Source organism: Dysidea avara, chromosome 9 (assembly GCF_963678975.1).
Source record: "Dysidea avara chromosome 9, odDysAvar1.4, whole genome shotgun sequence".
Classification (NCBI taxonomy): domain Eukaryota; kingdom Metazoa; phylum Porifera; class Demospongiae; order Dictyoceratida; family Dysideidae; genus Dysidea; species Dysidea avara.
In genome coordinates, this window is record NC_089280.1 from 9,422,651 (window position 1) to 9,449,551 (window position 26,901).

The 26,901-nt window shown below is 38.0% G+C and overlaps 1 protein-coding gene across 1 annotated transcript; it reads left to right on the forward strand.

Moving 5' to 3' along the window:
- The first annotated feature begins 7,414 nt into the window (after nucleotides 1-7,414).
- Nucleotides 7,415-26,588, forward strand: LOC136266024 (solute carrier family 15 member 4-like). Its single transcript, XM_066060982.1, has 4 exons — nucleotides 7,415-7,502; nucleotides 24,004-24,981; nucleotides 25,509-25,953; nucleotides 26,105-26,588. Exons 2-4 carry the CDS (start codon nucleotides 24,022-24,024, stop codon nucleotides 26,425-26,427), a joined length of 1,728 nt encoding a protein of 575 aa, XP_065917054.1. The 5' UTR covers nucleotides 7,415-7,502; nucleotides 24,004-24,021; the 3' UTR covers nucleotides 26,428-26,588.
- The last annotated feature ends 313 nt before the right edge of the window (nucleotides 26,589-26,901 follow it).

Here is a 26,901-nt window from a genome sequence, read left to right on the forward strand (position 1 = left end):
TCGTCACTAAATTAAATCATAGCATGTGACTCATGCATTGTGACCTGCAAGAGTCACAAGAATTGTATATTCAGGTTGGGGCTGCTAGTTATTATATAGTTATGTGACAATTTAAGTGTGGATACTAACTTAGTATGAGAGAGATGCTAAAGATTTTCAGTGTTGCTACGTATAGCTATAGCTGGAAAAATCTAATTAAAGCTAACCTTTAAAGCATACAGCTAATAACCTCAATTTTGAATATTTAGGGAAACCACGTAAGGGTCTTGGTGTGACGTTTACAATTGGACAGCACGTCACTACAGTTAACTTACTAGTATTCGTTAGGTTGCTTAAAGCCAAATTTAAAACTAATGTGGACACAAGTGACAAAAGCACCAAACTTTCTCCACATATGTGACCAGATTTGCGAAAAGGGGTCTTTCACACACACATTCAATTTACCAACTTTGACGACTCATAACTACAGATTTGAAAACGCTAAGCCATATAAGTGCTAATTTCATGCAAGAGAACATTATGCAGGGTTGTACACAGTGTTTATTCTAAGATTTCACCTTTTGGGGGGCGATCAGGAATTTGGGGGGTGACCATGTGAAAGCTAGTTAAGTACATGTCCAAGTTCACAAGTATGTAAAACAGTTGCCAAACTATTTGGCTAGCCATTTAAGGATTGTCATGAGTGTTGATTTTCATTTTTGTGATTGGGTGAAGCCAGATCAGTAGAGTTTTATTTTAAACAGGGAAAATAGCTTGATACATGAGTGACAGTGGTGTATATTTAGGACAACTTAACATTGTGTACCTTATATGTACAATTAGTAGTGCATTGTGCATGTTGTATCTGTTGAATCAGTTCTGTGTGACATTGCTATAATTGTATCATACCATGGGGCAGTTCTTGATTCTATTATATTAATTGGCAACTCATTCCAGTCTTTAACAGTTCTAGGATAAAAACTATATATATAGGTGTTGAGGGTTGCTTGTGGCAGAATGAAATGATTGGGGTGATGTTGCCTGGTACAATGTTGCCTGGTACAATGTTGCCTACCAGGCAAACCGCTTAGAGCAATGAGCTGAAAATCGGTGTGTAGCTGGAATAGTCGTCATAGAAAGTATTTGCAGTAGTACAGAAGAATTGGATTGCAAACCACTGGGTTATGATTCGAAAGCCAACTACGTGTAGCATATGCGAGATCGAGATACTCTAATAGAACAGTCACCATAATAGAGCATTCAGCTACGTTTATAACTTACTCCATTATAGAATTATATTACATTGCATATTATTCCGTAGGGAGTTTAGATACAAACAGTTAATCTTATAAATAATTCAGCTACAACAAGTCACCCAGTAGAGAGTTTAGCTACAAATATATCGCTGTGGAGATTAAGAACAGAGTTCAGCTATAAACAAGTCACCATGTAGAGTGTTCAGCTACAAGTTGCTCTGTAGAGAATTCAGCTACAAACAAGTCACTGTGTAGAGAGTTCAGCTACAAAAATGTTCATCTACATAAACCAGTTAGCTACCCTATAGAGATCAGCTACAAACAAGTTGCTTTATACAATGTTCAGCTACAAGAAAGTTACTCTGTAGAGAGTTCAGCTACAAACAAGTCACTCTGTAGTACAAACAAGTCACCACGTAGAGAGTTCAGCAACCAATCAAAAAAACCACCCTGTAAAGAGTTTAGCTATACAAACAAGTTATAAGTCCATAGACAGATAAGCTAGAAACAACAGAGAGCTCAGCTACAAACTTAACGGATTACACTGTAGAGAGTTCAGCTAGAAACATGTCACCCTGTAGAAAAATCAGCTAGAAACAAATCATCCTGTAGAGAGATCAGCTAGTAGGATCATCTTGTAGAGAGTTCAGCTACATGTACAAATATGTCATCACCCAGTAGAGAGATCATGCAACTAGAAACAAGTCATCATGTAGAGAGGTCAGCTAGAAAACATCATCTTGTAGAGGGTTCAGCTACCACCCTGTAGAGAGTTCAGCTGAAAACAAATCACCCTATATAGAGTTCAGCTATGAACAGATCACCCCAGAAAGTTCAGCTAGAAACAAGTCACCCTGTAGAGAGGTCAGCTAGAAGAAGTTACCTTGTAAAGAGTTCAGCTACAAAGAAACCACCACGTAGAGAGTTCAGCTGCAAACAAATCACTCTGTAGAGAGTTCAGCTATGAACAGATCACCCTGTAGAGAGTTCAGCTACAAAGAAGTCATGGAGATCAGCTAGAAACAAGTCATCCTGTAGAGAGATGAGCTGGAAGAAGTTAACTTGTAGAGAGTTCAGCTACAAAGAAAGCACCCTATGGAGAGTTCAATCACCCAGTAGAGAGTTCAGCTAGAAACAAGTTACCCTATAGAGAGATCAGCTACTAACAAATCACCCTGTAGAAGGATCAGCTGGAAACAAGTTACCCTATAGAGAGATCAGCTACAAACATCAATCGCCCTGTAGAAATATGTGCTAGAAACAAATCACCATGTAGAGAGTTCAGCCTGAAACAAGTCACCCTGAAAAGAGTTCAAACTACAAACAATGAGAGTTTCAGCTACAGTTCAGTTATGGAAGAAATCACCTTATTACATATGTGATATTATCCAGTGTAAAATAAACAAATATTGAATCAGATAAAAAGGTGTACACATAATTGCTTCTGGCTTTTGTTCCACAATTCCTGCAGTGAAGAAAAAAAAAACAAGTTAAAAGGAAGCACCAAAGCCAGTTGATGGCCGGCTTTGTGGCTTGCAATACAAAAAGAAGTGGTATCTAAACCAAAACAGCCAAGCTGTAAAAAAAGAGTGCGGCCCCCAAAAAGGTCAGGGTGAAAAAAGATGTGAAATCCAAGGTGGCAGCCAAGAAATGGCTGTGATGGTAGGTTAATGGCAAAAATTTTAATAACGACAATTCAGGTGAATTTGGTGTCAAATCCTAGTGAAACATGGAAGAGGCAACACAAATTCACCTGAATTATCATTATTAAATTTTTTGCCACTAACCTACCATCACAGCCATTTCTTGGCCGCCACCTTGGATTTCACATCTTTTTCACCCTGGCCTTTTTGGGGACCACACTCTTTTTTTACAGCTTGGTTTAGATATTATCTATCTGTGCAAAATTCAAAGTCTGGGTATCTCAATACACTATTGAATGATACCTCGTGTTCTCATTGTTCATAAAAATAGCTTTCTGTTCAGCCTTTTCTATTGGCAGGTAGCTTTCTCTATTGGTAGGTATTTTATGTGTTTACTTGTTTCTGAATTTAAGATTTCAGGACAGGTGGAGATTTGTAATTCACATGCCAATGAGGTATATGCATGTATAAGAGTTGCTCTTTCATATTGAGCACAGAAAGAATTAATCAACACAAGCAGTGTCACTCAGGACCGCCCACAGAGGGAGAAACTGGGGAATTTTGCCTCGGGCCCCAACCTGAAAGAGACCCCAGGAGGCCCCATGAAGGGCCCCTTGAATACCTGTTTAAAAGATCGATATACTCTAATAGAGCAGTCAGATCTAGATACTCTAATAGAGCAGTCACAGTATTCTCTGGTAGTTTTGAGTCTGGTGTTTTGGTCATAAGCTCCCTTTACTAATAATGCTTATTATAACATCTAGGGAAGAGGACTACATTATGGCTCATCACAACATACATTTCACTTCAAATATCTAGAAATGATCATGACCAGCCTCGAGCATATGTAACACTCACGTTGTCATGATTAGTTCACTAACACATGTGATCCAATTAAGGTTGGTCCTGTAGCTGTTCTTAAAAAGATATGAATGAGATCCAGACAAAAAGGATGACTTTGATCATCTAGTCTCTGTCCTGTATGGGCAGGATATCTTAAGTTATAAGGAAGTGGCTGCATTTTAATAGTAGATTATAGTATTACCCTGTATATGTGATGAAAAGTTCATCTTTAAATGTGCACAGCCCCACAATCTGAGTGTGTAATTAGGGATGAACTTTAGTCTCTAAAGTCACTTCACATGCTGCTTCATTTGCTTTAGCATCTTGGTTTAAAGTTGAATTGTGAAATCATAGGTGTGTACATTGCAACTTGGCACTATATAATTATATCTCTTAGTGGAAATACCTGTTTTCAGCAAGAAAGGGATGTTAAGTTTGGTTACATGTAAGATGTAAACTATCAGTAATGTAGCAAATAAATTTATCTTATCATTCTATAATAATATGTCACCTATTCATAAATTCTATAGGAGACCACAATGGCACGTTATGACAACACCACTGGTACAGTGTCACTATTGGAACAAGAAGAAAATTATTCAAATTCATTATGCAAGAGTTCCTTATTTATAGACCTTTGCCACAAGGAAAAAGGATATACTTTATTTTATTACAGCTGATACTTCTCAACATGGTTGAAGGAATCACTGAAAAGTATTTCAAGTGATACTAATAAAGTACTATGGAACTGGTGGAGCAAGCAGCATACCAACTTTTGTTTCTTTTAGAAGTTTTCCTCTGCTGCTGTGTCTACCAATGGGGTTTATAGCTGACCGTTACTTTGGAAGAGCTACAGTGTTGTACTATAGCTGGATATCTTTGTTTGTGGCTCACTTAGTGATTGGAGTCTATTTGGTCTTTGCAGGGGTAATACTGTACAATCATGCTGTATACATAATTGGTTTTGTCCTTGCAAGCATTGCTTTACTGATTAACTCCTTCAGTCTAGCTGGTATTCGAGCTAATGTAATCCCATTTGTGACTGCATAGAGTAAAAATGGAAGCTTATGCACATTTTGAATATGTTTAGATTTTAAATCCTGTATGCTACATGTATATTTATAAAAGCTTTTTAATATTATCAAGTTATGTTCAATCCTTTGTCATGGAACTAGTGTTCATTGTGTACCCTATATCTGTTTCACGTGGTTGTAATCAGTGATTAAAATCAGTTTTTCTTCAAAAATTAGGCGTGTTTAATCTTCCGTTTTTACTATATGCAGTCACATTTGGTGTTGATCAGATGGAAAAGCTTCAAGTGATCAACTGAGCTCATATTTCCACTGGTACTTATACTGGTGTAGAAATGTAGGACAATTCTTTACCTTCAGTGTTGGTACTTCTTTGTTATTATCAAAGCACAATCTCACATCACTGTTAGTTTCATCTTCTGCTCCTGCTGTTGCTGTACTTATATTTTTTGGTTACAAGTGGTTTATTAAAATAGAGAAAGTTGGTAATCCTCTCTTGTTGATATATTGTGTATTAAGGTATGCATTAACTGCAAAGAGACCAGTGGAAAAAAGTGCACTTTCATAAAATTTTGATGGGCGCCCTGCACCATCAAGGATTGATCTTGCAAAAGAGACACATCATGGAATATTTGGAGATAAAAAGGTTGAAGATGTGAAGACATTTTTGAGAATACTGGTTTTCCTGGTATCTCTCCTTGGATTCCTCTGTCGGTGTTTACACTAGTAACACTATAGTATGTTATGTATGCAGGTACACATGCATATCAGTGTATGTATGTTCTATGCACATAGGCAGTGGAAACAGAACAGTCAGTCACTTTTAAAGGTTATTTTTCACATAATTCACATTAACTGAAAATAACATATAACACCACCTCAGAGATGCATCAAAGGTTTTAGGGAGGTGCCACTATCCCCCCTTCCAAAATTACATGCCATAATGATACATGCTTATTATATACCAATCTGTAAACTTTATTGTGGAAGTCCCCCCCTCTAGCATTACTTGCACAGCCTGTGTGTGTATGTGTATATATGTATGAATGTATGCAATCAGTGCTATTTTTCTTGCCTTCTGTAGGTAAATGTGTATATACAGTAGTCTGGTTACTTTCGATACCCAGCAATACTATCAAATGACACTGCTCTTTATTGTTCTAACTCTAGTAGAAACTTTACAGTTCATGAATTCACTGGTATATTTTCACTTGTCAATGACTGGATATTTCTTATCAACAATATAACAGTTGTACTGCTAATCCCAATACTGGGTTGCATTGTGTATCCATTGTGTTGTCCTTGGGTGCCTATAGTGTGCTCAGCGAAATGGGAGTTGGAGTAATTGCTAGTCTTGGTAGTATTATCTGTGCTATATATTACTATTGAGGCTGTTCGTATTCATCATTTTGAGTCTGGGATTCCACTGGGAATAAAGGTGTTGCTCTACCAGAGCATGTTTTCTGTTGATATTCCAATAGGAGTAATGGCTCCTCAGTTATTCATTCAGGGTGCAGCTGAATGTCTCATCCTTATTACCGGTACGTATATATTAGTGACTTGTAACACTGTATGTATTATTAGCTATGCGTGTGTGTACGTGTGCATACACATGCATGCGTGTTTTTTGAAGTTAATGTGGTTTAGCTGGAGTTGCATGTTTCTTACTTTTATGCTGATGGTAGTGGAATTCATCTATGCCCAGTCACCAGTCTAAATACATTATTTTGGGAATACTCAGAACTATTGAGAAAGATGCTAACTACTGTGATGTTTCTGTTGAAGCTGGATCATGTATCTCTGCTTATATTATTATTGCTATCATCACTTTCCTTGGAATTGTTCTGTTTTTTCTACTCTGCTAGGAATTACAAGAGCAGAATTCGAGGAACTTCACAAAAGTATTTCATACAATTATAACTTAAAGTGAATGTTATACATTTACTGAATACTTTTTTATGATTCCTTATATTAACCAAAGAAAAATTGCTGTAAGAATACTTGTAATTGCGTATATGTACAGTATAATTATAGTCTATAGCCATGCACAATGCCATGCAGTTCGATGTTGGGAAAGTGAATGCATACAACAAGTCATTAATTTCAACACTTAACATCGTCATGACACATTAAAGTATCTGTTCTATATAATTATATTCTTTTGATACTATTTAGGACATATATACATGCTTGCATGCATAAACTCACTGGAGAGTCACTGCCTAAAACTCAGCTAAATATACATAAATATATGTGGTGTACAGTACAGAGCTATGGCTATAGCTACATATATAAAAATATGAAAGTTTTAAATTTACTGTGACGTTAATTTTAGAAAGCTACATTTCTCAATTACTTACAGCATTTGTTTCCTTTTAGGCTCAATAATTATATGCCCCACCACCTGGTGCCTGCCCTGGGTCATATGTGCATGCGAGCAAGTACTAAAGTGTATTGGGCCAAAGGAGCTTATCAAATCCCCACTAGCTAACTATATCTTCCTAAAATAAGGGGACTTGATTGATTTTTTGCCTCAACAAAACAACACATTGTCAAAAGCCCCAGGGGCTGGTAGTCTAAGATGTAATGGTCAAATACACTTACCCAGTTATTATATCAAAGCCAATCACATTACATGCTGTATACACTTGAAACTGACCAGCATCACGTGATTTGATCGACTGACTTGAACAGACTTGTTCTCGGACCTGTCAGATTTCAGGTGTAAGAATTAACTTTTGACATACTGGGTGAGCAATGTATTGTTACTGTGTTGATTTAGGTGGTGTAATGGCACCACGGTACCCCCCAATACTTGACACTTTACGCCGGATTGGCTCGGGCTTAGTTCGATCCAGTCGCCGGCGATCAAGTGCCGGCGATTGTGCGAGCGATTGTGAATCCTTTATATGCTTTTCAAGTCTAAGCTCACCAAAGTGTGATTTTGAACAACGTCACTGTAGGAACGCCGACGGATCTGCCACGAGGTATTCAGTTGCAATAAAACAAGGTACAACACCTATTATGAGATTAGATTAGATTAGATTATCGATTTTGTCAAAAGACAAGGGTCACACAAAAGGCAAAGCCTGCAAACGTGCTCCCCTTACAAAGACATACATACATACATACAGTTTACAAGACTTAGTACAAAATAAAACATACAGCAAAAACATGACACACGACAACTACATACCTATACAAAAAGAAAACAAAGAGAAAATTACAAAATCAGGTTAGCTGAGCAGAAATTGACGAAGTGCCATCCGAAAAGGAATTGCTTTGGAAATTTGTAAAATTTCTACAGGTACTGAGTTCCAAAGAAATGGAGAATTTATAAAAAAAGAAAAACGGTATGCGTTAATGGTAGCTGATGATGTGGTAAGTGAAAGTGAATGGGATCTAGTATTGGTGCTTGAAAACTTGAAATGTGAGTTGAATGGGATAGAAACTCTGTCATGTAAAATATCGTGTACTTGAGTGATAGTAAAATAGGACTGACGAGTATGGAGCGCAGGCCATCTTAGGTCCTGCAAACAAGAAGTAGAAGATTTGGACCAGTTATGTGAATGAGGATTCCATCTGCTACCACACACCCAGCGTGCAGCTCGTCTCTGAATTGCTTCTAGTCTATCAATGTCTCTGGCAGTGTGTAAATACCATACAGGTGAGGCATATTCTAGTAATGGTCTAACAAGGCAATTGTAGGCAGCAGATTTAACAGTAGATGGACTTGCAAAAAGAGTGTGTCTTAAATAATTGAGTGAACGGGAGGCTTTAGCTGATATATGTTTGACATGATCACTCCATTTAAGATGAGAATTGATGTACATCCCCAAGTAACGAACTACTGATTTAGATGGAATAGGCTGGTCATTAAGATGGTACTTGCACATTGGTGGCGATTGCTTATAAGATATACAAATACTTTCACATTTTTGTGGATTTAATTTCAGTTGCCATAACTGTGACCATTGATAAACTTTGGTCAAGTCTTCTTGAAGTAAAGTTTCATCATGAGTTGAAACAATTTGCTTGTATAAAGCAATGTCATCAGCAAATAACTTAACAGTACTGTTGGAAATAACGTGATGGATTTCGTCAATGTAGAGTAAAAATAACAACGGTCCAAGAACAGAGCCTTGTGGGACACCTGAACGAACAGGAAGCCATATGTATTATGTATTGTGTGCTAGTGTTACAATTGTGAGTGTATTAGTGCGTGTGCAGTGCTATAGAATAGTTCATAGTTTACGTTCTTACATCCCCCCACCAAACATGGCATGGTGTAGTCCACAGGATAATTATGCTGATATCATAGCCATTGGGGATCCTCTATCAGGCCTTGTGGTGGTCTACAAGTATGTTCTGATCTACGAAGATCTTGTGGTGGGTGCTGTGTTGGCATCTGAGGATCTTGTGATGATGATGGTAGAGCTTGGAGGTCTTGGTTGTCATTTGGATATTGTGCTATTTCTTCTGGATGGCATGGAGTATCTGGCTGTGGGTTATTTCTACCAGATGTGCACAGTGAGGCTGGTGTACGATGTCATAAAAATCTTCTATTACGTACCAGGACTTGTCCACTCTGAGTCTTCACTGAGTATCTGAGGTGGGGACTAACGTTGACCACCGTGTCATATGTCCCAGAGCTTTGTCTGAGGGTTCTGTAGAGCCACAGTGGATCCCAGTTGAATATTTTGGAGTTCTTGAGCATGGCTGTTGTAATATATAACTCTGCCTGTGCTAAGGTATGTTCTGTTAACTGTTCAGTTTCAAGGGTACTGCGTTGCCACTCAGATGAAAACGAGCGGCGGTGTACTGGTAGTGTGTCCTGTATCGGTCTACCATACAGCTTCTGTGCAAGAGACCATCCATCTTTGCGTGATGGTGTGTTTCGGTATTGCAGCAGTGCCCGACACATAACATTTAGTTTCACCGATCTGTTATCCCAGGATCATGCAATGATCTTCATGGACTTTACAGTGGCCTCAATCGTACCATTACTCTGAGGGTAGTGTGGTGACAATGTCTTGCTCAAATCCCTACTGACTGGCAAAATCATTAAAATACTTGGAGGTGAATTGTGGCCCACCATCTGACCACACTATGTCTGGAACTGCGGTGCGACAGAATGACTGGGTCAATGATTGGACCAAGTGCTGTGTGGAGGTGTTGTTTTGCATGGAGATAATGTCTGGCCTGTCCATGAGGCAGAAGAAATTGCAATCCACCATAGCTGCAGAAGTCTACAGCAATCTCTTGAAATGGTCAGAATAGCTTTGGTTTAGACATTTGCAGTTGGATGGGAGGTGATCCTGACACTTCTGACACGACAAGATTACATTGTCAATATCGCTGTTGATTCCCGGCCAATACAGTGATAATCTGGCTCTTTGGTTTGCACAACTCCCTGGTGTGATTTGTGGAGGTTGGCTAGCACCTTTTGTCACATAGATAGTGCTGTGTAATGGGCTGAACATAGCTGAAAGTGAAGCGTAATAGCCACTGCACTTTCAAAGCATTATTTGATAGCTGGGGCGTGCGTTCAGACGAAAAAATAATTCTGGTGCTATCCTTTCTTTTGATGCAGTATGCGTGGGTTCACCAGTCAAACAAATAAGTTTAAGAATTTTAAGTTCGATTAGGGATCAAAAAACAAAAAAAGTAGGAAAATAAGGAGGTAATATACGCCTGCAGATATACTAGTGAGCAATTAATCCCTAATTCAGTCAGGTAATATACACCTGCAGATATACTAGTGAGCAATTAATCCCTAATTCAGTCTATACCCAAGGCCAAGACTGAATTAGGGATTAAATGTTCACTAGTATATCAGCAGGTGTAGGCGACCTCCTTGTTTCCCTACCTTTTTTTTCTTTGATCCCTAATTGAACTTAAAATTCCTAATTGTTTCTAAACATGTAATGCTTTGTGTCTGTAGTAAGTCTAACTCTGCCTTAAGTTTGTCACGATAGGCGAATGGAACTGACCGAGGACAGAAGGGCTTGGCATCTGTAGTCAGAGATATATGGAATTCTTCTCCTTCCATTGTCCCAATCCTGCCATCAAAAACTGTGGGGTATTCTTGCTTCAAGGCATCCATATGTGGCAGGGGTGAGTGGCTGTTGTGGATTTGACACTGGGTTTCACAACGGCAGCTTTGGGGAGTGGTAGGGGATAATGTGGTGGCAGGTTTTTCAAGGCCTTGGCTGCCCTCCAAGAAATTACAACCCCACTCAAGTGTGGGAAGATGTATACATCTTCTTCATGTTCATTACCAGCTAGCTGAAAGCGAACACTCATCTTTCTAATAGCATGCATCCTCTGTCCATTAGCTACATGTGTTGTGAATTCTGATGGTAAGAGGTTGTCCGTGGAGTCATGGAAGGATGTGCTCACCAGCAGCTGATATATCTGCTCCTGAATCTGGAAGTACTTGGGTGCGATAGGACCCATGGTGTGTATGCAGATGCACCGTCACGGTTGGTGCCAGGCCACTTGCTTTAGGCTGATGGTGGATAGCCCTGGTGGCATCTCATTAGACTCCTGGTCTGTTCTGTGTCTTCTGCAGTTGCAATGGCTCTAGCAGCTGGTGGTTTCTTCTGCAGTTGACAACCATTTCAAACCCTATAGCAAAATGACCAACTTTGAGGCAATAGCGGCATGTCTGCTTGAAAGCTGGGTACTGTGCTCTACCCCCTTGATGGGCTAGTAACCCACATCCTGGGAAAGGTTTCGGAATAATCTGGGTAGTGTATGGTGGAACCTGCCGTACTTGCGGTTTTGCAGATTGCCTGATGGCTAGGACAGAGTGGTTAGTTATGTCTTTATGTTGATTTTTAGCTGCTTCTTGTGCACGGCACATAGTAATGGTTGTGTCAAGGGTTAGGCTCTGTTGCCTCAGTAGTTGTTCAATAGTGTCACCATCCACAAGCCCTTTGATAATCTGGTCACGGATACTCTTTTGGGAGCATGCAATGGGAAAGACGTTGCATGTTTTAGCAAGCTCCCTCAGTGACACTAGCAATAGTTCATAACATTTCCCATATAAATATTATGAACTCTTGACACTAGATAGTCATCAAAGCTCTCGCCTGGTTGCTGCACTCTGTGCCGGAGCAACAACGTTCCATAGACTCATTGATATGCCCATCAACATGGCATTTGATTAATGTAATAATTGCTTTAGCATTATTCCTGTCTTCCTCACTACGACCGAGGTTATTAACTACTGTAAGTGTTTCACGTGAAAAACATAAGAGTTAATGGGTAGCAGCTGACTCACCATTGAGACCTGAAAGAGTTGAGTAGGACATCCACTGGGCTTTCCAGTCTACTTGGAGGTCCAGCTTGGGTAGGTCACTTAGCCGGAACACATAGAGCATCTTTGCTGCTGCTAGAGGGGTGTAACGGAAAGAGAATGAACACTAAGGCTGTTATGACATCACCTTCATGGGTACCTCTCGCCGGCACCAGGGATTAACTCCAGAGGCTAACAGACATGCAGGCAGTGACTGTCCCCCTTGTTATACTGGTTGAATTAGTCACACTAGAATGTAACTGCATGTAGAGAATGGATCTGCCATGAGGTAATCAGTTGTCTCTCATGTGATAGTGTGCAATAATCAAGATACAATCATACATACAGTATATACTGTGTCCTAGTGTTACAATTGTGAGTGTATTAGTGCATGTGCAGTGCTATGGAATAGTTCATGGTTTATGTTCTTACAGTCACTGTAGATAATAGACATACTCATCTATTAAGCCTTTTATTTGTGCCCACCTGTGTCCCACCTGTGCCCATCTGTGTCCTAGTGTTACAATTGTGAGTGTATTAGTGCATGTGCAGTGCTATAGAATAGTTCATGGTTTATGTTCTTACAGTCACTGTAGATAATAGACATACTCATCTATTAAGCCTTTTATTTGTGCCCACCAAAAATAGCTTACAGGGGTTTGTCCATTTTTGGAGGGGCCACTTCAAGGTATGCTAGCTAGTACAACAAAAATGAATCTAAATGCCTAAAAAGCATGAAAAGGTGCTGATGCACAGGTACTCACTGTATAATTATGTCCATCTGTAACCGCAGTCAAACTCAGTGGTCAAGCTAGGCTAGTAAGTATGTCATGATCAGTGCCAATTAATGGTCAAGGGCAACAATCCACAATTGTTTTTTTCTTTCTGAAATCATAAGTCAAACACTGGAAAAGGCTCTAAGTCACAGGTCAAGGTGAAGTCAAAATTTTGGTTACCACAGTCTCAGATCTTGCAATATATCACAGATCTACAGAACCTATGCTGAGTGTTCTCCTAAAAGGATTGTTCTTTTTGATGTCATATTGTTATTGCTGGTCTCTGTGTAAAGCCACTCCACGTAACTTCTGTTTCCCGTCCTGGGCTCAGGCATAACTGCATGCATGTAGCCAGTCCATTTCCATTATTCCATTATAAGATTGGCAGCTTTTCAGGTCATTATTTTCCTGGCACAACCATAAAAGCTGCATAAAAGCATGCTTGTAATGCCTGTGTTTTCCTTTTTAAGTTGCAAAAATAATGCAAAAGTGAACTTGTGTTGACCTGATAGCACTCTGACACATGAACTGACACTATTACAAGATCGCTATGACAGTATGCAAGAATAGCCAGAAATAATGGAAGATGTGCACGGGTGGTGGATAGGAAACACAACTTATTGGAGTGGCCTAATGTCTTTTATAGTGATATTCTAGTAAATGCACATACTCTTGTGATGTGATAGTAGCTGCATGTCTAGGCAAGGATGTGAGTATAATGAGTGAGCGAGATAGCCAGTGTTGGGAGTAACGCGTTACGTAATATTATTACTTTTGTGGTAACAAAGTAATATAACGAAATATGCTATGAAAACAGGTAATATAACGCAAGATACTTTACTTACAAACGTAACGCGTTATCTAAGTAATACAATTACTGTAACGAGTCTAATATGATGTAATATTATTACTAAAAGTAACGAAGTTACTAATCTCGTTAGTAATCCTCTGAGTAATGCCTAACCACAACAAAGTAACGAGGCCTACTGAATGAAGCTTATTCACTAGCTTCTTACTTATAACCAAGATTTGCACATTGTCCAACAACGCAATCATGTCACGTGATAAGGTGGTAGTTTCACACGTGACAGCTTAAGGCTATGGACACAAAGTAATATAATATGTAATATTATTACAGTTACTTTATTTTATGGGTAATATGTAACTGTAACTAAATAGTTCTGTTGCAAGTAATATGTAATATGTAACTAGTTACTTTTGCAAAGTAACTTGCCCAACACTGGAGATAGCTTATCATGAACCACAGTAATGATTCATAATAGAGATCACCTACATTTTTTTTCCAAAATCCTAATAGAACACTCAACTAACCACCACCTTAGAAATCTTTTCCAACCTCAAAAGAAGCCTTAGAAGTTAATTTGGAAGAAGTGTAGGTCAAATAGCAAAGATGAAGTAAAAAGGACTTGATAAAGGTACTTTATTAAAGAACTGAAATCTGCCATTTTGAACTATTTTGTTCATCTTATTATTACCAAGAGTAAATTATTTACTCTTGTTATTACTAGCATAAAAATAATTAAAAAAATTAAAACATGGGAATAGAGATCACCGAAAAAAGTAAAGAAACAAGAGTCCAGCATGTTAAACACAGAGAGATCTCTATTTGGACTCTTATACAGGAGCATTCTCAGTACTTATCTGCCCCTAATTTATGGAGAAGCTGTACTGTTTTTTTTCCTTGTTTTCTACCATATCCATTGAGTCCAAATAGAGATTTCTGTGTATTTAACATGCTGGCTTGTTTGACTCTTGTTTCTTTACTTTTTTCAACGATCTCTATTCCCATGTTTTAATTTTTTTAAATTATTTTTACGCTAGTACATTATGTGTCTGGCTGTATATGTGCTTAAATGCATCTATATACACATTTTGTCCTGTCTGTGGTAGAAACCCTCACTATACCCTGGTGAATAATTGTGAGCATGTAAAAAGTTTATCCAAACCTGTTTGCATTAAAAGATGTATCTATATATACATACTCAAATGCATGCACAAGTCTGTTTCAAAGGCCTTCATTCTATAATGGTGTATCTGCTTGTCATATCTTAATGATAGTTATTGCCATAATAGACTAGGAGTATCCTCAAACAGCTCTCAATCTCAAAACAGTCAAATAATTTTTTTTTAAAAATCTGCCACTCTCCCCAAAATAGTTGATATTTATAGTATTTTCCAAAATGACATAAGTTTGCCCTCCTCCACTTTGGAGTACTGTTTTCTACCCCCTGGCCCCACCTAAGCCTATACAGTGGAAATCTTAATTACTGTTTGAGAGATTACACATAATTTGAAACTGCTCCCATGCCCTAACTTGACTATGTACAGTCTTTTCCTCTATATTATTCTGGCTATGGTAGGTAATAAACTCTCCTTTACAAGAAGGTGGTTATCATGACATTCTTCAAATCACTTGAATTGACCAGCCTGAAGCCTCTTGGTTGGTTCTGAATATCGTAAAAATTAAGTGGGATCGACTTGACATAGAGCCAAGTCAAATGATCAGTAGTTTCATTCATGTCCTGTACCGTTGAGTGTGTGTACAATGATCTTTCCTCTGGGCTGTATTGTAAGCAGCTACTATATATACAGTGGGACTTGTAGCCATAGATACTGTACATAGTGGAATAGTTGAAATTGTCAATAGAATTGTTGAAGTCGAAGAATGCATATAAATATATTTCCCACTAGGGATCTGTAAAGTGATATATACAATGTAGGTTTGACACTCTACTTAGCAGAATAGCTCTCTTTATCAGTACTATCAATACTAACCTCATGCAGCAGCATTAATAGCGTTAGTTGAAAACCTCACCCATTGGTTATATGTCTTTAACCATGTATGCCATGTTTTGTTTGTGAAAAAGACATCTGTCAGTCTATAGTAGCATTAAATTTGCAATGCCATTTTTTAAACAGTGTACATAAATATGCTGTGGGCCTTTTCATCCAGAGCCTAAGCCAAAACATTCACTTTTTGATACAAGCACCAATTTTCCTATAGGGCTTGTAGCACATGTATATTAAGTATTTTTAGAAGGGGAGTCCTTTGGAATCCTATGTGTAGACCTTGTTAATAAAACTATTTGTTTACATGGAAAACAATCGAATAATCCTATTAGTTTCAAGCTGCTTGGATTCAGTATTACACCAGCTTGTACTAAGGCCAATTTCACATTTAACATTGCACACAAACTGGATAATAAAACCAGACACCGGTTAAAGAACGATATATTTGCAGATGGTGATGTGCAATTTCATTGGTGCTTGACAGGCATCACGCTAAAAGTTGACGAAGAAAAGGCAGAAGAATTGTTAGAACTCTGCATAGATCTGTGGATCACAGTCCGAGAAAAAGCTTTTGCTATTTCAATACTTGAGTTTTACAAACAGCAAACTAAAAAGGGCACAGAAAAAGCAAAAGCACTACGTAAAACAATAGAATAATTATTATTGTACAATAAATGTGACCAGATTTTACAGAACCGATCCAAATCGCACATCAGGCAAAATCAAACTAACACCACCAGTGGATAGCTACACTATCATACTACAAGTTTTGACCCTCAGCACTACTCAAACTACACGAGGCTGGTTTTAACAGACGTCTTTTCTGGGTGGTGTGGAGTGCTTAAATGGCGGTTTCAGGCCTTGTGAAGGACCTGGCTTGGCAAGAATCAGTGGTGTACTGGTGGACAGCCTTATAATGTTGGCCAGACGTGTTCTCTGTTGATTTTGCTACATATCAGCCACTAAGGAGCCAGCACAGCCCTGTAATCTCATGTCTGGACTCCAATCGTGGTCTGCCTCCATTTTGAGGTCTATCTCTTGCCCTCCCCGCCACCCCCCAGCCTCCACCCCTTTGTGAGCACTCGTGATACTACTTCGCTCATCCAACTGCTCAGATTTTCTATCTTATTTGGCAGGAAACTGTACAAGCAGCTACAAGTACTGGAAGTGGCTTGAAAGGTAACAGATTGGTACATCTTTTGTGTAAATTTCATACGCGTGCTTGCTATCCTTGGAGAGTTATGCTGGCTTCAATTCTTTAAAACCGTTTATCTCGAAACTTCTAATGTGCCATTTGGATCATCTTTCCAAAATCCAGTCACAAATTATAATGTGTTATGTAACATTGTTTTACAAAGAAGCGCTTTGATTTCTTTTACGTTTTCTCAAAGGGAGACATTTTGTATCCTCAATGGACTGCTTGATACTGGAACTTTTTCTACAGTTTCCATGGGTATCCTCAAACCACATGTTACCAACCAAACGGATGGTGTCACTGTTCTTAACAAACTGGTGCACAGTTGGGTTGTCATTGGTGGCTCCAGATTGGCGTTGCATGCTGAAGTATTTTTCCAGTGGGTTCTGACAGGTCTGCATGGTTACTTAAAAAACAAGTGACCCCAGGAATCTTAAAAATACCCTCTACCAGCTCCAAAAATGAATTAACTGCAAAACGTGAATAAAATAAACATTTAGGTAACTCAACATGTTTACCAGATCGAGTAATTCTATCACTTGTTTCTTTTGATAGCAGCATCAAATTAATTTCTTTCTTGAAATATCCTTCCCTGGCCCTAACACTAGCCTCCCATGATTGAAAGTAAGGCAGCACCTCATCACGAAGGAACTAAAGAGTGAAATGGTGAAATTTCATGGTATGATGCAAGGACATCATAATAAAAATTTAACTATGCATTGGTTGTTTACTTTGAGTCGAAAATCATGTGGTTTCCTATATGGTTTCAAAAATGCCTTCCTGGTTAACTTTCCCTCAGATAAGAATGATACATTCATACTATCAAACATCTTGTCGACTAGCTCAATAAACTCTGCTGTAGCTTCAGCTTCATTGGTGGCAAATGTTCTAAGTTCCTTTGCGACTGTACTACTCATGACCTATATTCAAATTAATAATACCATCAACAAAGTATAATTTTCATACCTGGGCTGCAAGATTAACGCGCATCTTAGAAAACGAGGTCAAGTGTATGTGCTCATATTTTAACTTTGGCACTAGTGAAAGTTAGGGTGTGGTGGTAATTTTCCCAGCATTCCTTTGATATAGATCTTCAACATACTTCCACATGATTCTATTTCCATTGCACTAAAACAATGGACAAAATACAATATTTCAATATATGATAACAATAAAGCAGCCTTAAATCACTTACCCACAAAGATCTGGTAGGACTTTGAAAGCAATTGCAGATTGTTTTTAGCAGATGTGGGGGTCTATGAAAAACATGACTTCTTGTTCCTCCTCCGAAAAAGGGTTTAGTGCTTTGTAAACAACTTGGTCTCTCGAAATTGTGAAGTTGAAATAATCTTCTGTTGGGACTCCCCCCATCGGAAGTTACAGCCAATACCTGACACCCTACTCTTGTCAGACGCTCTATCACCTTCCAAAAAAAAGGAAACATATCAGCCCCTGTTATGGATGATGCAGCAAATTGGGCATATGGTAAAGCTATGTTAGTAAATAGCCCCTTGAACATAAATACAACCATGGTCTTGGCAAGTGGTCTCTGCAATGATGAAGCATCCTTCTTCAGCATGGCTTCAAAGTCATCCAGCTGGTTGTTGGCCTCACCCAAGTCAGTAAAACCAAACAATGCTCCTGTTGAGCGCTCAAATACTTTATGTACATTTCATCAATCAGTACAACTCCATACTTTGTCAATTCATGTTTCTGATCCAGTAGGTCTAACAGTTGTCTATCAGCCTCAATTAAAAAGCCCATCTTGTTGGGATGTATATGTGTGTAATCTCTTAGTGTGCGTGATGATGGCAAATTAATAATCCCAGAGTTGCGGATGGTCTCGTATGCTTTACTTGAGAGGTGGTGTAAATATAAGCACCACTTCTCAAGTAAAGCACCACTATTAGCGGATGCCACCGTCGTCCTCAGCACCACTATTGTCAAGCACCACTATTAGCGGATGCCACCGTCGTCCTCAGCTGCTAGCTGCTGTTGCTGCTTTCAACTGTTGGGTCCAGAAGATTCCCAGAAATGATTCCTCACTGTGCTTTTTCAGCACATCCTCAGAATGAGTCTTCATCATGCTAACCAAGTCATTGCTCATTTCCTCCTCAATATCTACACCACTACTCTGAATTCGCTTATTGATTTTTTTTTCAGCCTTTCAATAGTTTTCTTCTGAACAGTAGCAGTGTGCTTCACATTTGCTGTACGTACTGATATCTCTGGTGTACTGCAGCACCTGTAATTTGTATGACTCTGTGCACTTGTTCGACCTGGACTAACTATTGCCAATCTCTTACTTTCTGTAGAAAAGGCACTGTTTAGAGTGCTGCGCTGGAATTGATAACAGTAATAGCACATGTCTACAATTCGATGAGAATCACTAATCCACAAGCACGACAAATGTCTGATAGCTGAAGTCTGATGGTCATAATAAGCAACCAGTTTTTACCTATAAGCAAAACTTGAAATTGTAGCTACATAAGGCCAGGCCAAGTTGATTGACAGTTTATCGTGCGGGATATTTGAAAAAGTCATGCGGGACGGAGGTCATTTTTCATATTTCATAATTTTTTTTGACATGGAAAAACATTTTAAAAAGTAGCTTGACACAGTTACTAGCTACTTTAACAATGATTGCAGAGCTTATTTGATTACGTCACTGTTAATACTTAGCTATTCGTTTATGCAATCTCTCTTTAGAAATCCATTTATTGAAGGTACTAACGAGTCCAGGTTGGGAATAATCGTCACGTTTGTTGCACACACCATGTTTTAATATACAAAAACGAGTTCGGAAGCGTAAGCAATGATTATCACGTGAGAAATAATGAATTATGAAATTATTGCTCTATTCCTGAAAACCCATGCGGGCAGTGACGATAAACTGTGAATTAATTTGGCCTGACCTAACAACAAAACCTAAAATATCAGAGAATGCTATTGACACATTAAACTGTTGCATCAAAGTATAGTACATACCTGAATGATCATAAAACCCTCCTTTGTGCTTCCTAACAACTACATCAAATTTTAGATCATTGATCCCAGGGAAACGCTTGGAAAATGTGATGGTCTCAGCTATTTTCTTAAGGTCATCCAAATTATTGACAAAAACAGGTAGTTCTTTGAGAACTGGATGATTCTGCCAGCTAATCACACCTTGAGGAATTCACAAATCCCAATGGCGATCCAACAAAATTTCTATTGTGTAATTGATCATGGGAGAGCCTGCTGCATTGATCCCTGATTTGCAAAGTTGAAAGACATCATTTTGATTTGATGGCAAAATAAACCAACCAGCATTTAAGATATCTGAATGTTGCAATGACTGCCAAAGATTCAGAAATGTAGGTACAGATTCAGAGGGAGCACTGAGACATGCTTGTTCTGTGTCCATACCTATATTGCTTATACTTATATCTGATACTGCTGGTAAACCACACGAAAACGTCCAATTAAGAGGTTCAGGATCAGTGACCGCTTCATCATATAACAGGTCAGCATTTGCTACTTCATCTTCCCAAACAGAATACTCATATGGCTCATCATGGAGAGGACTATCAGTGAGCAACTCATTAGTTATTTCACCCATAATTAAACTATTGTCCAAGGAGCTCCTATCATCGTCAATCTGTTCTATTGTATCACTGTCAATCTGTTCTCTTATGTCGTCAATCTGTCCTCTTCTGTCATCGTCAATCTGTCCTCCTCTGTCATTGTCAATCTCTTCTATGGAACTACCAGTCTGTTGTCCTTGGTCATCATTGCTGTAATCATCAATCTGTCCTCTGTGATCGTCAATTTGTTTTGCGTCAGTGCTGGTCTGTTTTCCTCCATCTTCATCAACCATTTCATGGTTATCTATAATCAGCCTTACAGAATTATCAATTTGTTTTCCTCTGTCAATCTGTTGGTTACTGTCACAATATAAATCATCATTTCTTAGTTCCTTAGCATTTCCTAGATTTCCATATACATGTTTAATGAAACGCACTCTTGAAAATGATGTTTCTTATCCTGCTGCTGTGCTTTCAAAGAATCACGCTCATTGAATCTCCTTTTTCTTAAAGTCAAAAATTTTCTTCTACCCATGGCTCTGTAGAACAAGTAAAAAACGATGATACAACTGTAAAGCATTTATGCAACAAAACTATTGAATGTTAATTGATAATGGAAAATTATTTTTTTTTAAAGATTATATAAAATACAAAAATTTGACTATGTTGGGGTGACTGGCAATACATTTATTATGATATACTTGAATATCAGCTCAATTGAACTTTTGACCATAAAGTTATGAGTACCACAAATGTATTCAGACTCTACAATCGCTCATCATACTGTGATACTACAAAAACTACACTAAAACCTTTGCAAAACAACTGGCCTACACTGTGAATGTACCATTGATCTACAAAAGAGTGACTGAAACTTTCATTTCACGAAGAAAAATGAACTGTATGCCCTCCTGTCCTTTTGTGCATCGAAAACTTCCATATATTAGTCGTATACTAATCCCAAACGTGTTAATGGACTGTAGGTGAGGAGTGCCCATGAGTGTGTGTCAAAAGAATTACCTTATACTGTGGTGCTGGTGAGTTTTGTGCCAGTCTTATTGTTTTATGTGGTGTTTTAAACACTGTTCTATCATAAGAATTCTTTATCTTCGCATCAGCGGCTTGCAAACTTGAAGATTTCAGTTTGATGACATCATAGTTTCCAATCCTGGGGTGTGTCTATAATCTATGCTTGTATATACTAGGGTCTGCAATGCGAAAAATCGATATCCTCCAATCAACTACCCAACTATTGTCATGTGTTAGGCTAAGTGTAACTTGAATAACACCAGCGTAGAAGCCAAGTTTGTCACTTTCTTCTGGTAGAAAACGATACAAATGTTTTAAAATGATGTGATCTTTTGTTGACGCGGTTCGTAGGGTTCTTCGTATGCCATGATATTCACTCTCAACATTGTTCAAGTAGTCTATCATCAACTCAAACTATCGGTGGTTTGATTTTATTAGTCATTTTAGTGGCAGCACAATCTGTGCGCCTTTTTGGTGACAAACAAAACATTCAATGCAATGATCCAATGCATGAAATAAGCACTCACGTGATTGAAATTCAATACCCATGAAATCACTCTCATTTCTGAAAAGCAACCTTGAAGTTTGCTCCTTTTGTAAATATTTGTGTTAACTGTTCACTCAGATGTGGTCTGGGCCAGTGCAGGTGTGTCTTATACTGTGATGGCATCATAGAGAGAGTCTTTGACTGCTGGAGTAATCAAGATGCTGAACCTAATGCATACAAACTTGTTTTTCATTTGATTTCAAGTGATTTTAAGGTCATTGGAATAGATGATGGCTGTATTTCCGTGATTTGAATTTTGATCACGTGAGTGCTTATTTCATGCATTAGATTGCTCTATGCATTTACTGGGTGAGATAGCCATATTGTTAGGTGTTTATAAGCTTCGTATCCTTGCTTTTGGAGACTGTTACACTGATTTATCGACCATTCTTTGCAAAAATTGCATGCCGAATTTCAGCATATTGATGGCTCAGCCAGATGGCTAACAAACTTCAATTATAACCATATTCTGCATGCAGGTACTTCACGTAGTACTGGTCATTGCTGACCCACAGTGCAGTTGCTGCTCTGCTTGTGCTGTGCTCCAGAGGAAGAAACATTTTGTTTGTCGCCAAAAAGGCATACAGATTGTGCTGCCACCAGAAACTGACCAATAAAATCAAACCACTGATACTTTGAGTTGATGATAGACTACTTGACCATGAATATCGTGGCATACAAAGAACTCTACGAACCGCGGCAACGAAAAATCACGTGATTTTAAGACATTTATATCATTTCTACCAGAAGAAAGTGACAAACTTGGCTGCTACGCTGGTGTTATTCAAGTTACACTTACTGTAGCCTAACACATGACAATAGTTAGGTAGTTGATAGGAGGATATTGATTTTTCGTGTTGCGGACCCTATATACCTATATATACAACAAATCAAGCAGCAATTATGTTTGCAATGTCGAACAAATCAAATTAGTATTGTAGAAAAAAAAACCTTGCATGTTAGTTTGGTATATACTCTGATATTCAAATGATTTTACAGTGTATATGTCCACCAGTAGCTAATTAAAACTTCATCAATCAATAACTACTTTTGTTTTTACACCTTCGATAAACATCAGGATTATCCTTGTACATGATACCTACAGAACTGTGCATGTACATTGGAAATGCAAAACTTCAATAAAACTCCCTGAAAAGAGCATTTTCAGTCTTTTTGTTTACTGCTAGGTTGAGAAAACAATTTGTTTCACATGGCATTTTAATAGGCCATTGCAGGCTTCTTACTGGTCTAATACTAGGAAACAAATAATATTATCGTTATTGACAAGGTCCAAAAATATGGTTCCAAAGGACCTTTTTTACATGCTTTCCCTTCTAAAATCACTTAGTACACGTGCTATAAATCCCATAAGAAATCTGGTGCTTTTATCAAAAAGGGAACGGTTGTCTCAATTAGTGGGTCTTAGCACTGCACTACTTGAATTGAATTAAGACACTGCATGGCATATAAAAATCAGGACACCTTGACACTGTACTGCTGGTTGGTCCCAAGGTTCCCGTATCGTTCACCCAGTAGTAATGATTGCAATGATTTAACAGTGTCATTATTTCAAGTCAGTAGCCAGTTAACAGCTGATCCAGAATGTAGACATAGCTATTATGCTAAAAAAATTTAAGCACTATGCTTTTAAACAGTGTTCCAAAAATCGCCTATTATGTTTTCAAGAAATGCCATAATTATGCCACTTTCTTTGGTTGATACTATTTGCTATATTAAAATATTCACATTGATACTTCAGCTTCAAATAGTTTTCTATTCTTTTAGCTGGTTGCTATATTGAGTATTTCATCTGTTTGTATGCTGTTCTATTAGAATTTCTGAAAAATATAGTAATCTTTTAACCAAATTGTGTAATCTGTAGATTTTCCCATGCTGTTAAAGCTTTCATATAATGCTAGCATAATTCCTGATTCCCACACACATTGTTATGTAAATTTATGCCCAAATTATGTCATCATAATCACTGCATCAGTCTTGATAGCTACCTATATATACTTTCATAGATAATCTAAAAGAATTTGATGGCACATGATAATGGTTCTACTAGTACAGTGTCACTACTGGGACAAGAAGAAAATCATCCCAAATCATTATGGAAGCGTTCCTTGTTTTACAGACCTTTACCCCAGGGGAAAAGGGTGTACTTTGTCTTATTACAGCTAATACTCCTCAACATGATTGGTGGAATTACTGAACAGTATTTTAAAGTGATACTTGTAAAGTATTATCGAGTTGGTGGAGCAAGCAGCATTCCAACGTTTGTTTCTTTTAGAAGTATTCCTCTACTGCTGTGTCTACCAATGGGGTTTATAGCTGATCGCTATTTTGGAAGAGCTAAAGTGTTGTACTATAGTTGGGTATCTCTTTTTATGGCTCACCTAGTGATTGGATTCTATTTTGTGATTGCTGGGATAATACCATACAATAATACAGTACTTGTCATTGGTATTGTCCTTACAAGCATTGCTTTGCTGATTAACTCCTTTAGTCTAGCTGGTATTCAAGTTAACGTAATCCCATTTGGTGTTGATCAGATGGAAACAGCTTCAAGTGATCAACTGAGTTCATATTTCCACTGGTACTACTGGTGTAGAAATGTAGGACAATTCTTTACCTTTAGTGTTGGTGATTCTTTGGTGTTATCAAAACATGATCTCACTTCACTGTTAGTTTCATCTTTTGCTGCTGCCATTGGTGTACTTATAAACATATTTGGTTACAAGTGGTTTATCAAAAAAGAGAAAGTTGGTAATCCTCTCTTGTTGATATATCGTGTGTTAAGATATGCAGCAACTGCTAAAAGACCTGCAGAAAGAAGCGCATTTTCATTTGATGGACGTCCTGTTCCATCACGAATTGATCTTGCAAAAGAGACCCATCATGGTGTATTCAGAGATGAAAGGGTTGAAGATGTGAAAACATTTTTGAGAATACTGGTTTTCTTAGTATCTCTTCTAGGATTTCTCTGTGTTTACACAATAGTATGTTAATAATAAAATTGTGTACGTATAATAATTATGTATGTGTTTATCTGTATATACAGAAAATGGGGCAACTAATCACTCTAATATAATATCTAACAATACTGTTTCAAATATACTGTAATATCATAGGTGACCGGATTTGCGAAAGGTACCTTTTCCACACATTTTACTTACCAGCAAACAAAACTTCATAACTATTAACTTCAGATACTGATTAAGTTGCTCTTTGCATCAAAATACAGCCAGACACTGTTGCTACACTCATGGGAAATTTCAGATGATTATATGCAATGATAAAAAAGTTATGAAGCTGTAAAGTTCAAAAAACGGGTCAAATTTTGTGTGTGCAAAGGGTACCTTTTTGCAAATCCGGTCACATAGTATATAATTTCAGGCTTGTGTTTATACCCCATAAAACGACATGCATGATCTGATACATCATAGCCTTCTTGTATGGTTTGCATTATGTATGTACAGCTCTATGCATGTATAATTATATTGCTGTTTTCTTTGCCTTTTTGTAGATAAATGTCTATGTACAACAGTCTGGTTACTTTCGATACCCAGCAATACTATCAAATGACACTGCTCTTTATTGTTCTAACTCTAGTAGAAACTTTACAGTTCATGAATTCACTGGTATATTTTCACTTGATTGGATACTTCTGATCAACAATACAACAGTTTTACTACTAATCCCAATACTGGATCGCATTGTGTATCCATTGTGTTGTCCTTGGGTGCCTAGTATGCTCAGCAGAATGGGAGTTGGAGTAGTTGCTAGTCTTATTAGTATTATCTGTGCTATTACTATTGAGGCTGTTCGTATTCATCGTTTTGAGTCTGGGACTTCGCTAGGAATAAACGTGTTGCTCTACCAGAGCATGTTTTCTGTTGATATTTCAGTAGGAGTAATGGCTCCTCAGTTATTCATTCAGGGCGCAGCTGAATGTCTCACCCTTATTACAGGTATACATTAATGGCTTTTAACATTGTATGTATTATTAGCTATGTGTGTGTGTGTGTGTGTACGTGTGTGTGTCTGTGTTGAATGCACTATAAAAGTATACATCTGTTGTAGTAGTTTTTAGCTGGAGTTGCATGTTTCTTGTTCGTACAGTGGTAGAATTCATCTATGCCCAGTCACCAGTTTACATGAAGGGACTACTTTTGGGATGTTTGTTCTTCACTGAAGGACTTGCCTTAATGCTGGGGTCATTGTTGTTTTTGTCACAGTCCAAGGGAAATACAGTATTTTGGGAATACTTCAGAACTATTGAGAAAAATGATAACTACTGTGATGTTCCTGTTGAAGCTGGATCATGTATCACTGCTTATATTATTATTGCCATCATCACCTTTCTTGGAATTGTTCTGTTTTTCTACTCTGCTAGGAATTACAAGAGCAGAATTCGAGGAACCTCACTAAAATTTTTCATATGATTGTAACTACAAATGTTTTTGACTAAATTATTATTAATGTATTCTGTTGTAAATACTTTTGCATTCCTAAACTAGTAACTAGCTCTAACATTATTTGCATGTGATACACATGCTCAGTATTTACACACTTGGTATGCTGTATACATTATGGGCTTTCTGATGCAAGCATTAACTGCTAACCACAAAAGCAGGGGCGTAGGAAGCATGGGTGCATGCTTGGGCACCCATAAACGTTTCCAGTTGCATAACTAACGGGTGTCAGCACACTACTATATATTACTGAAAAGATCGAGATACTCTAATAGAGCAGTCACGTATACTCGTGACTTTTTTTTTTTTTTTGGTCTTCAGCTTTAACGCTGGGCACCCGTAAGTTAAATATCTTCCTACGCCCCTGAAAAGTATTTTAAGGGTGGATCTAGGATTTTCCAAAGGAGGGTGGTAAGCTTGGGGTATCTACGTATAAGCTAGAAA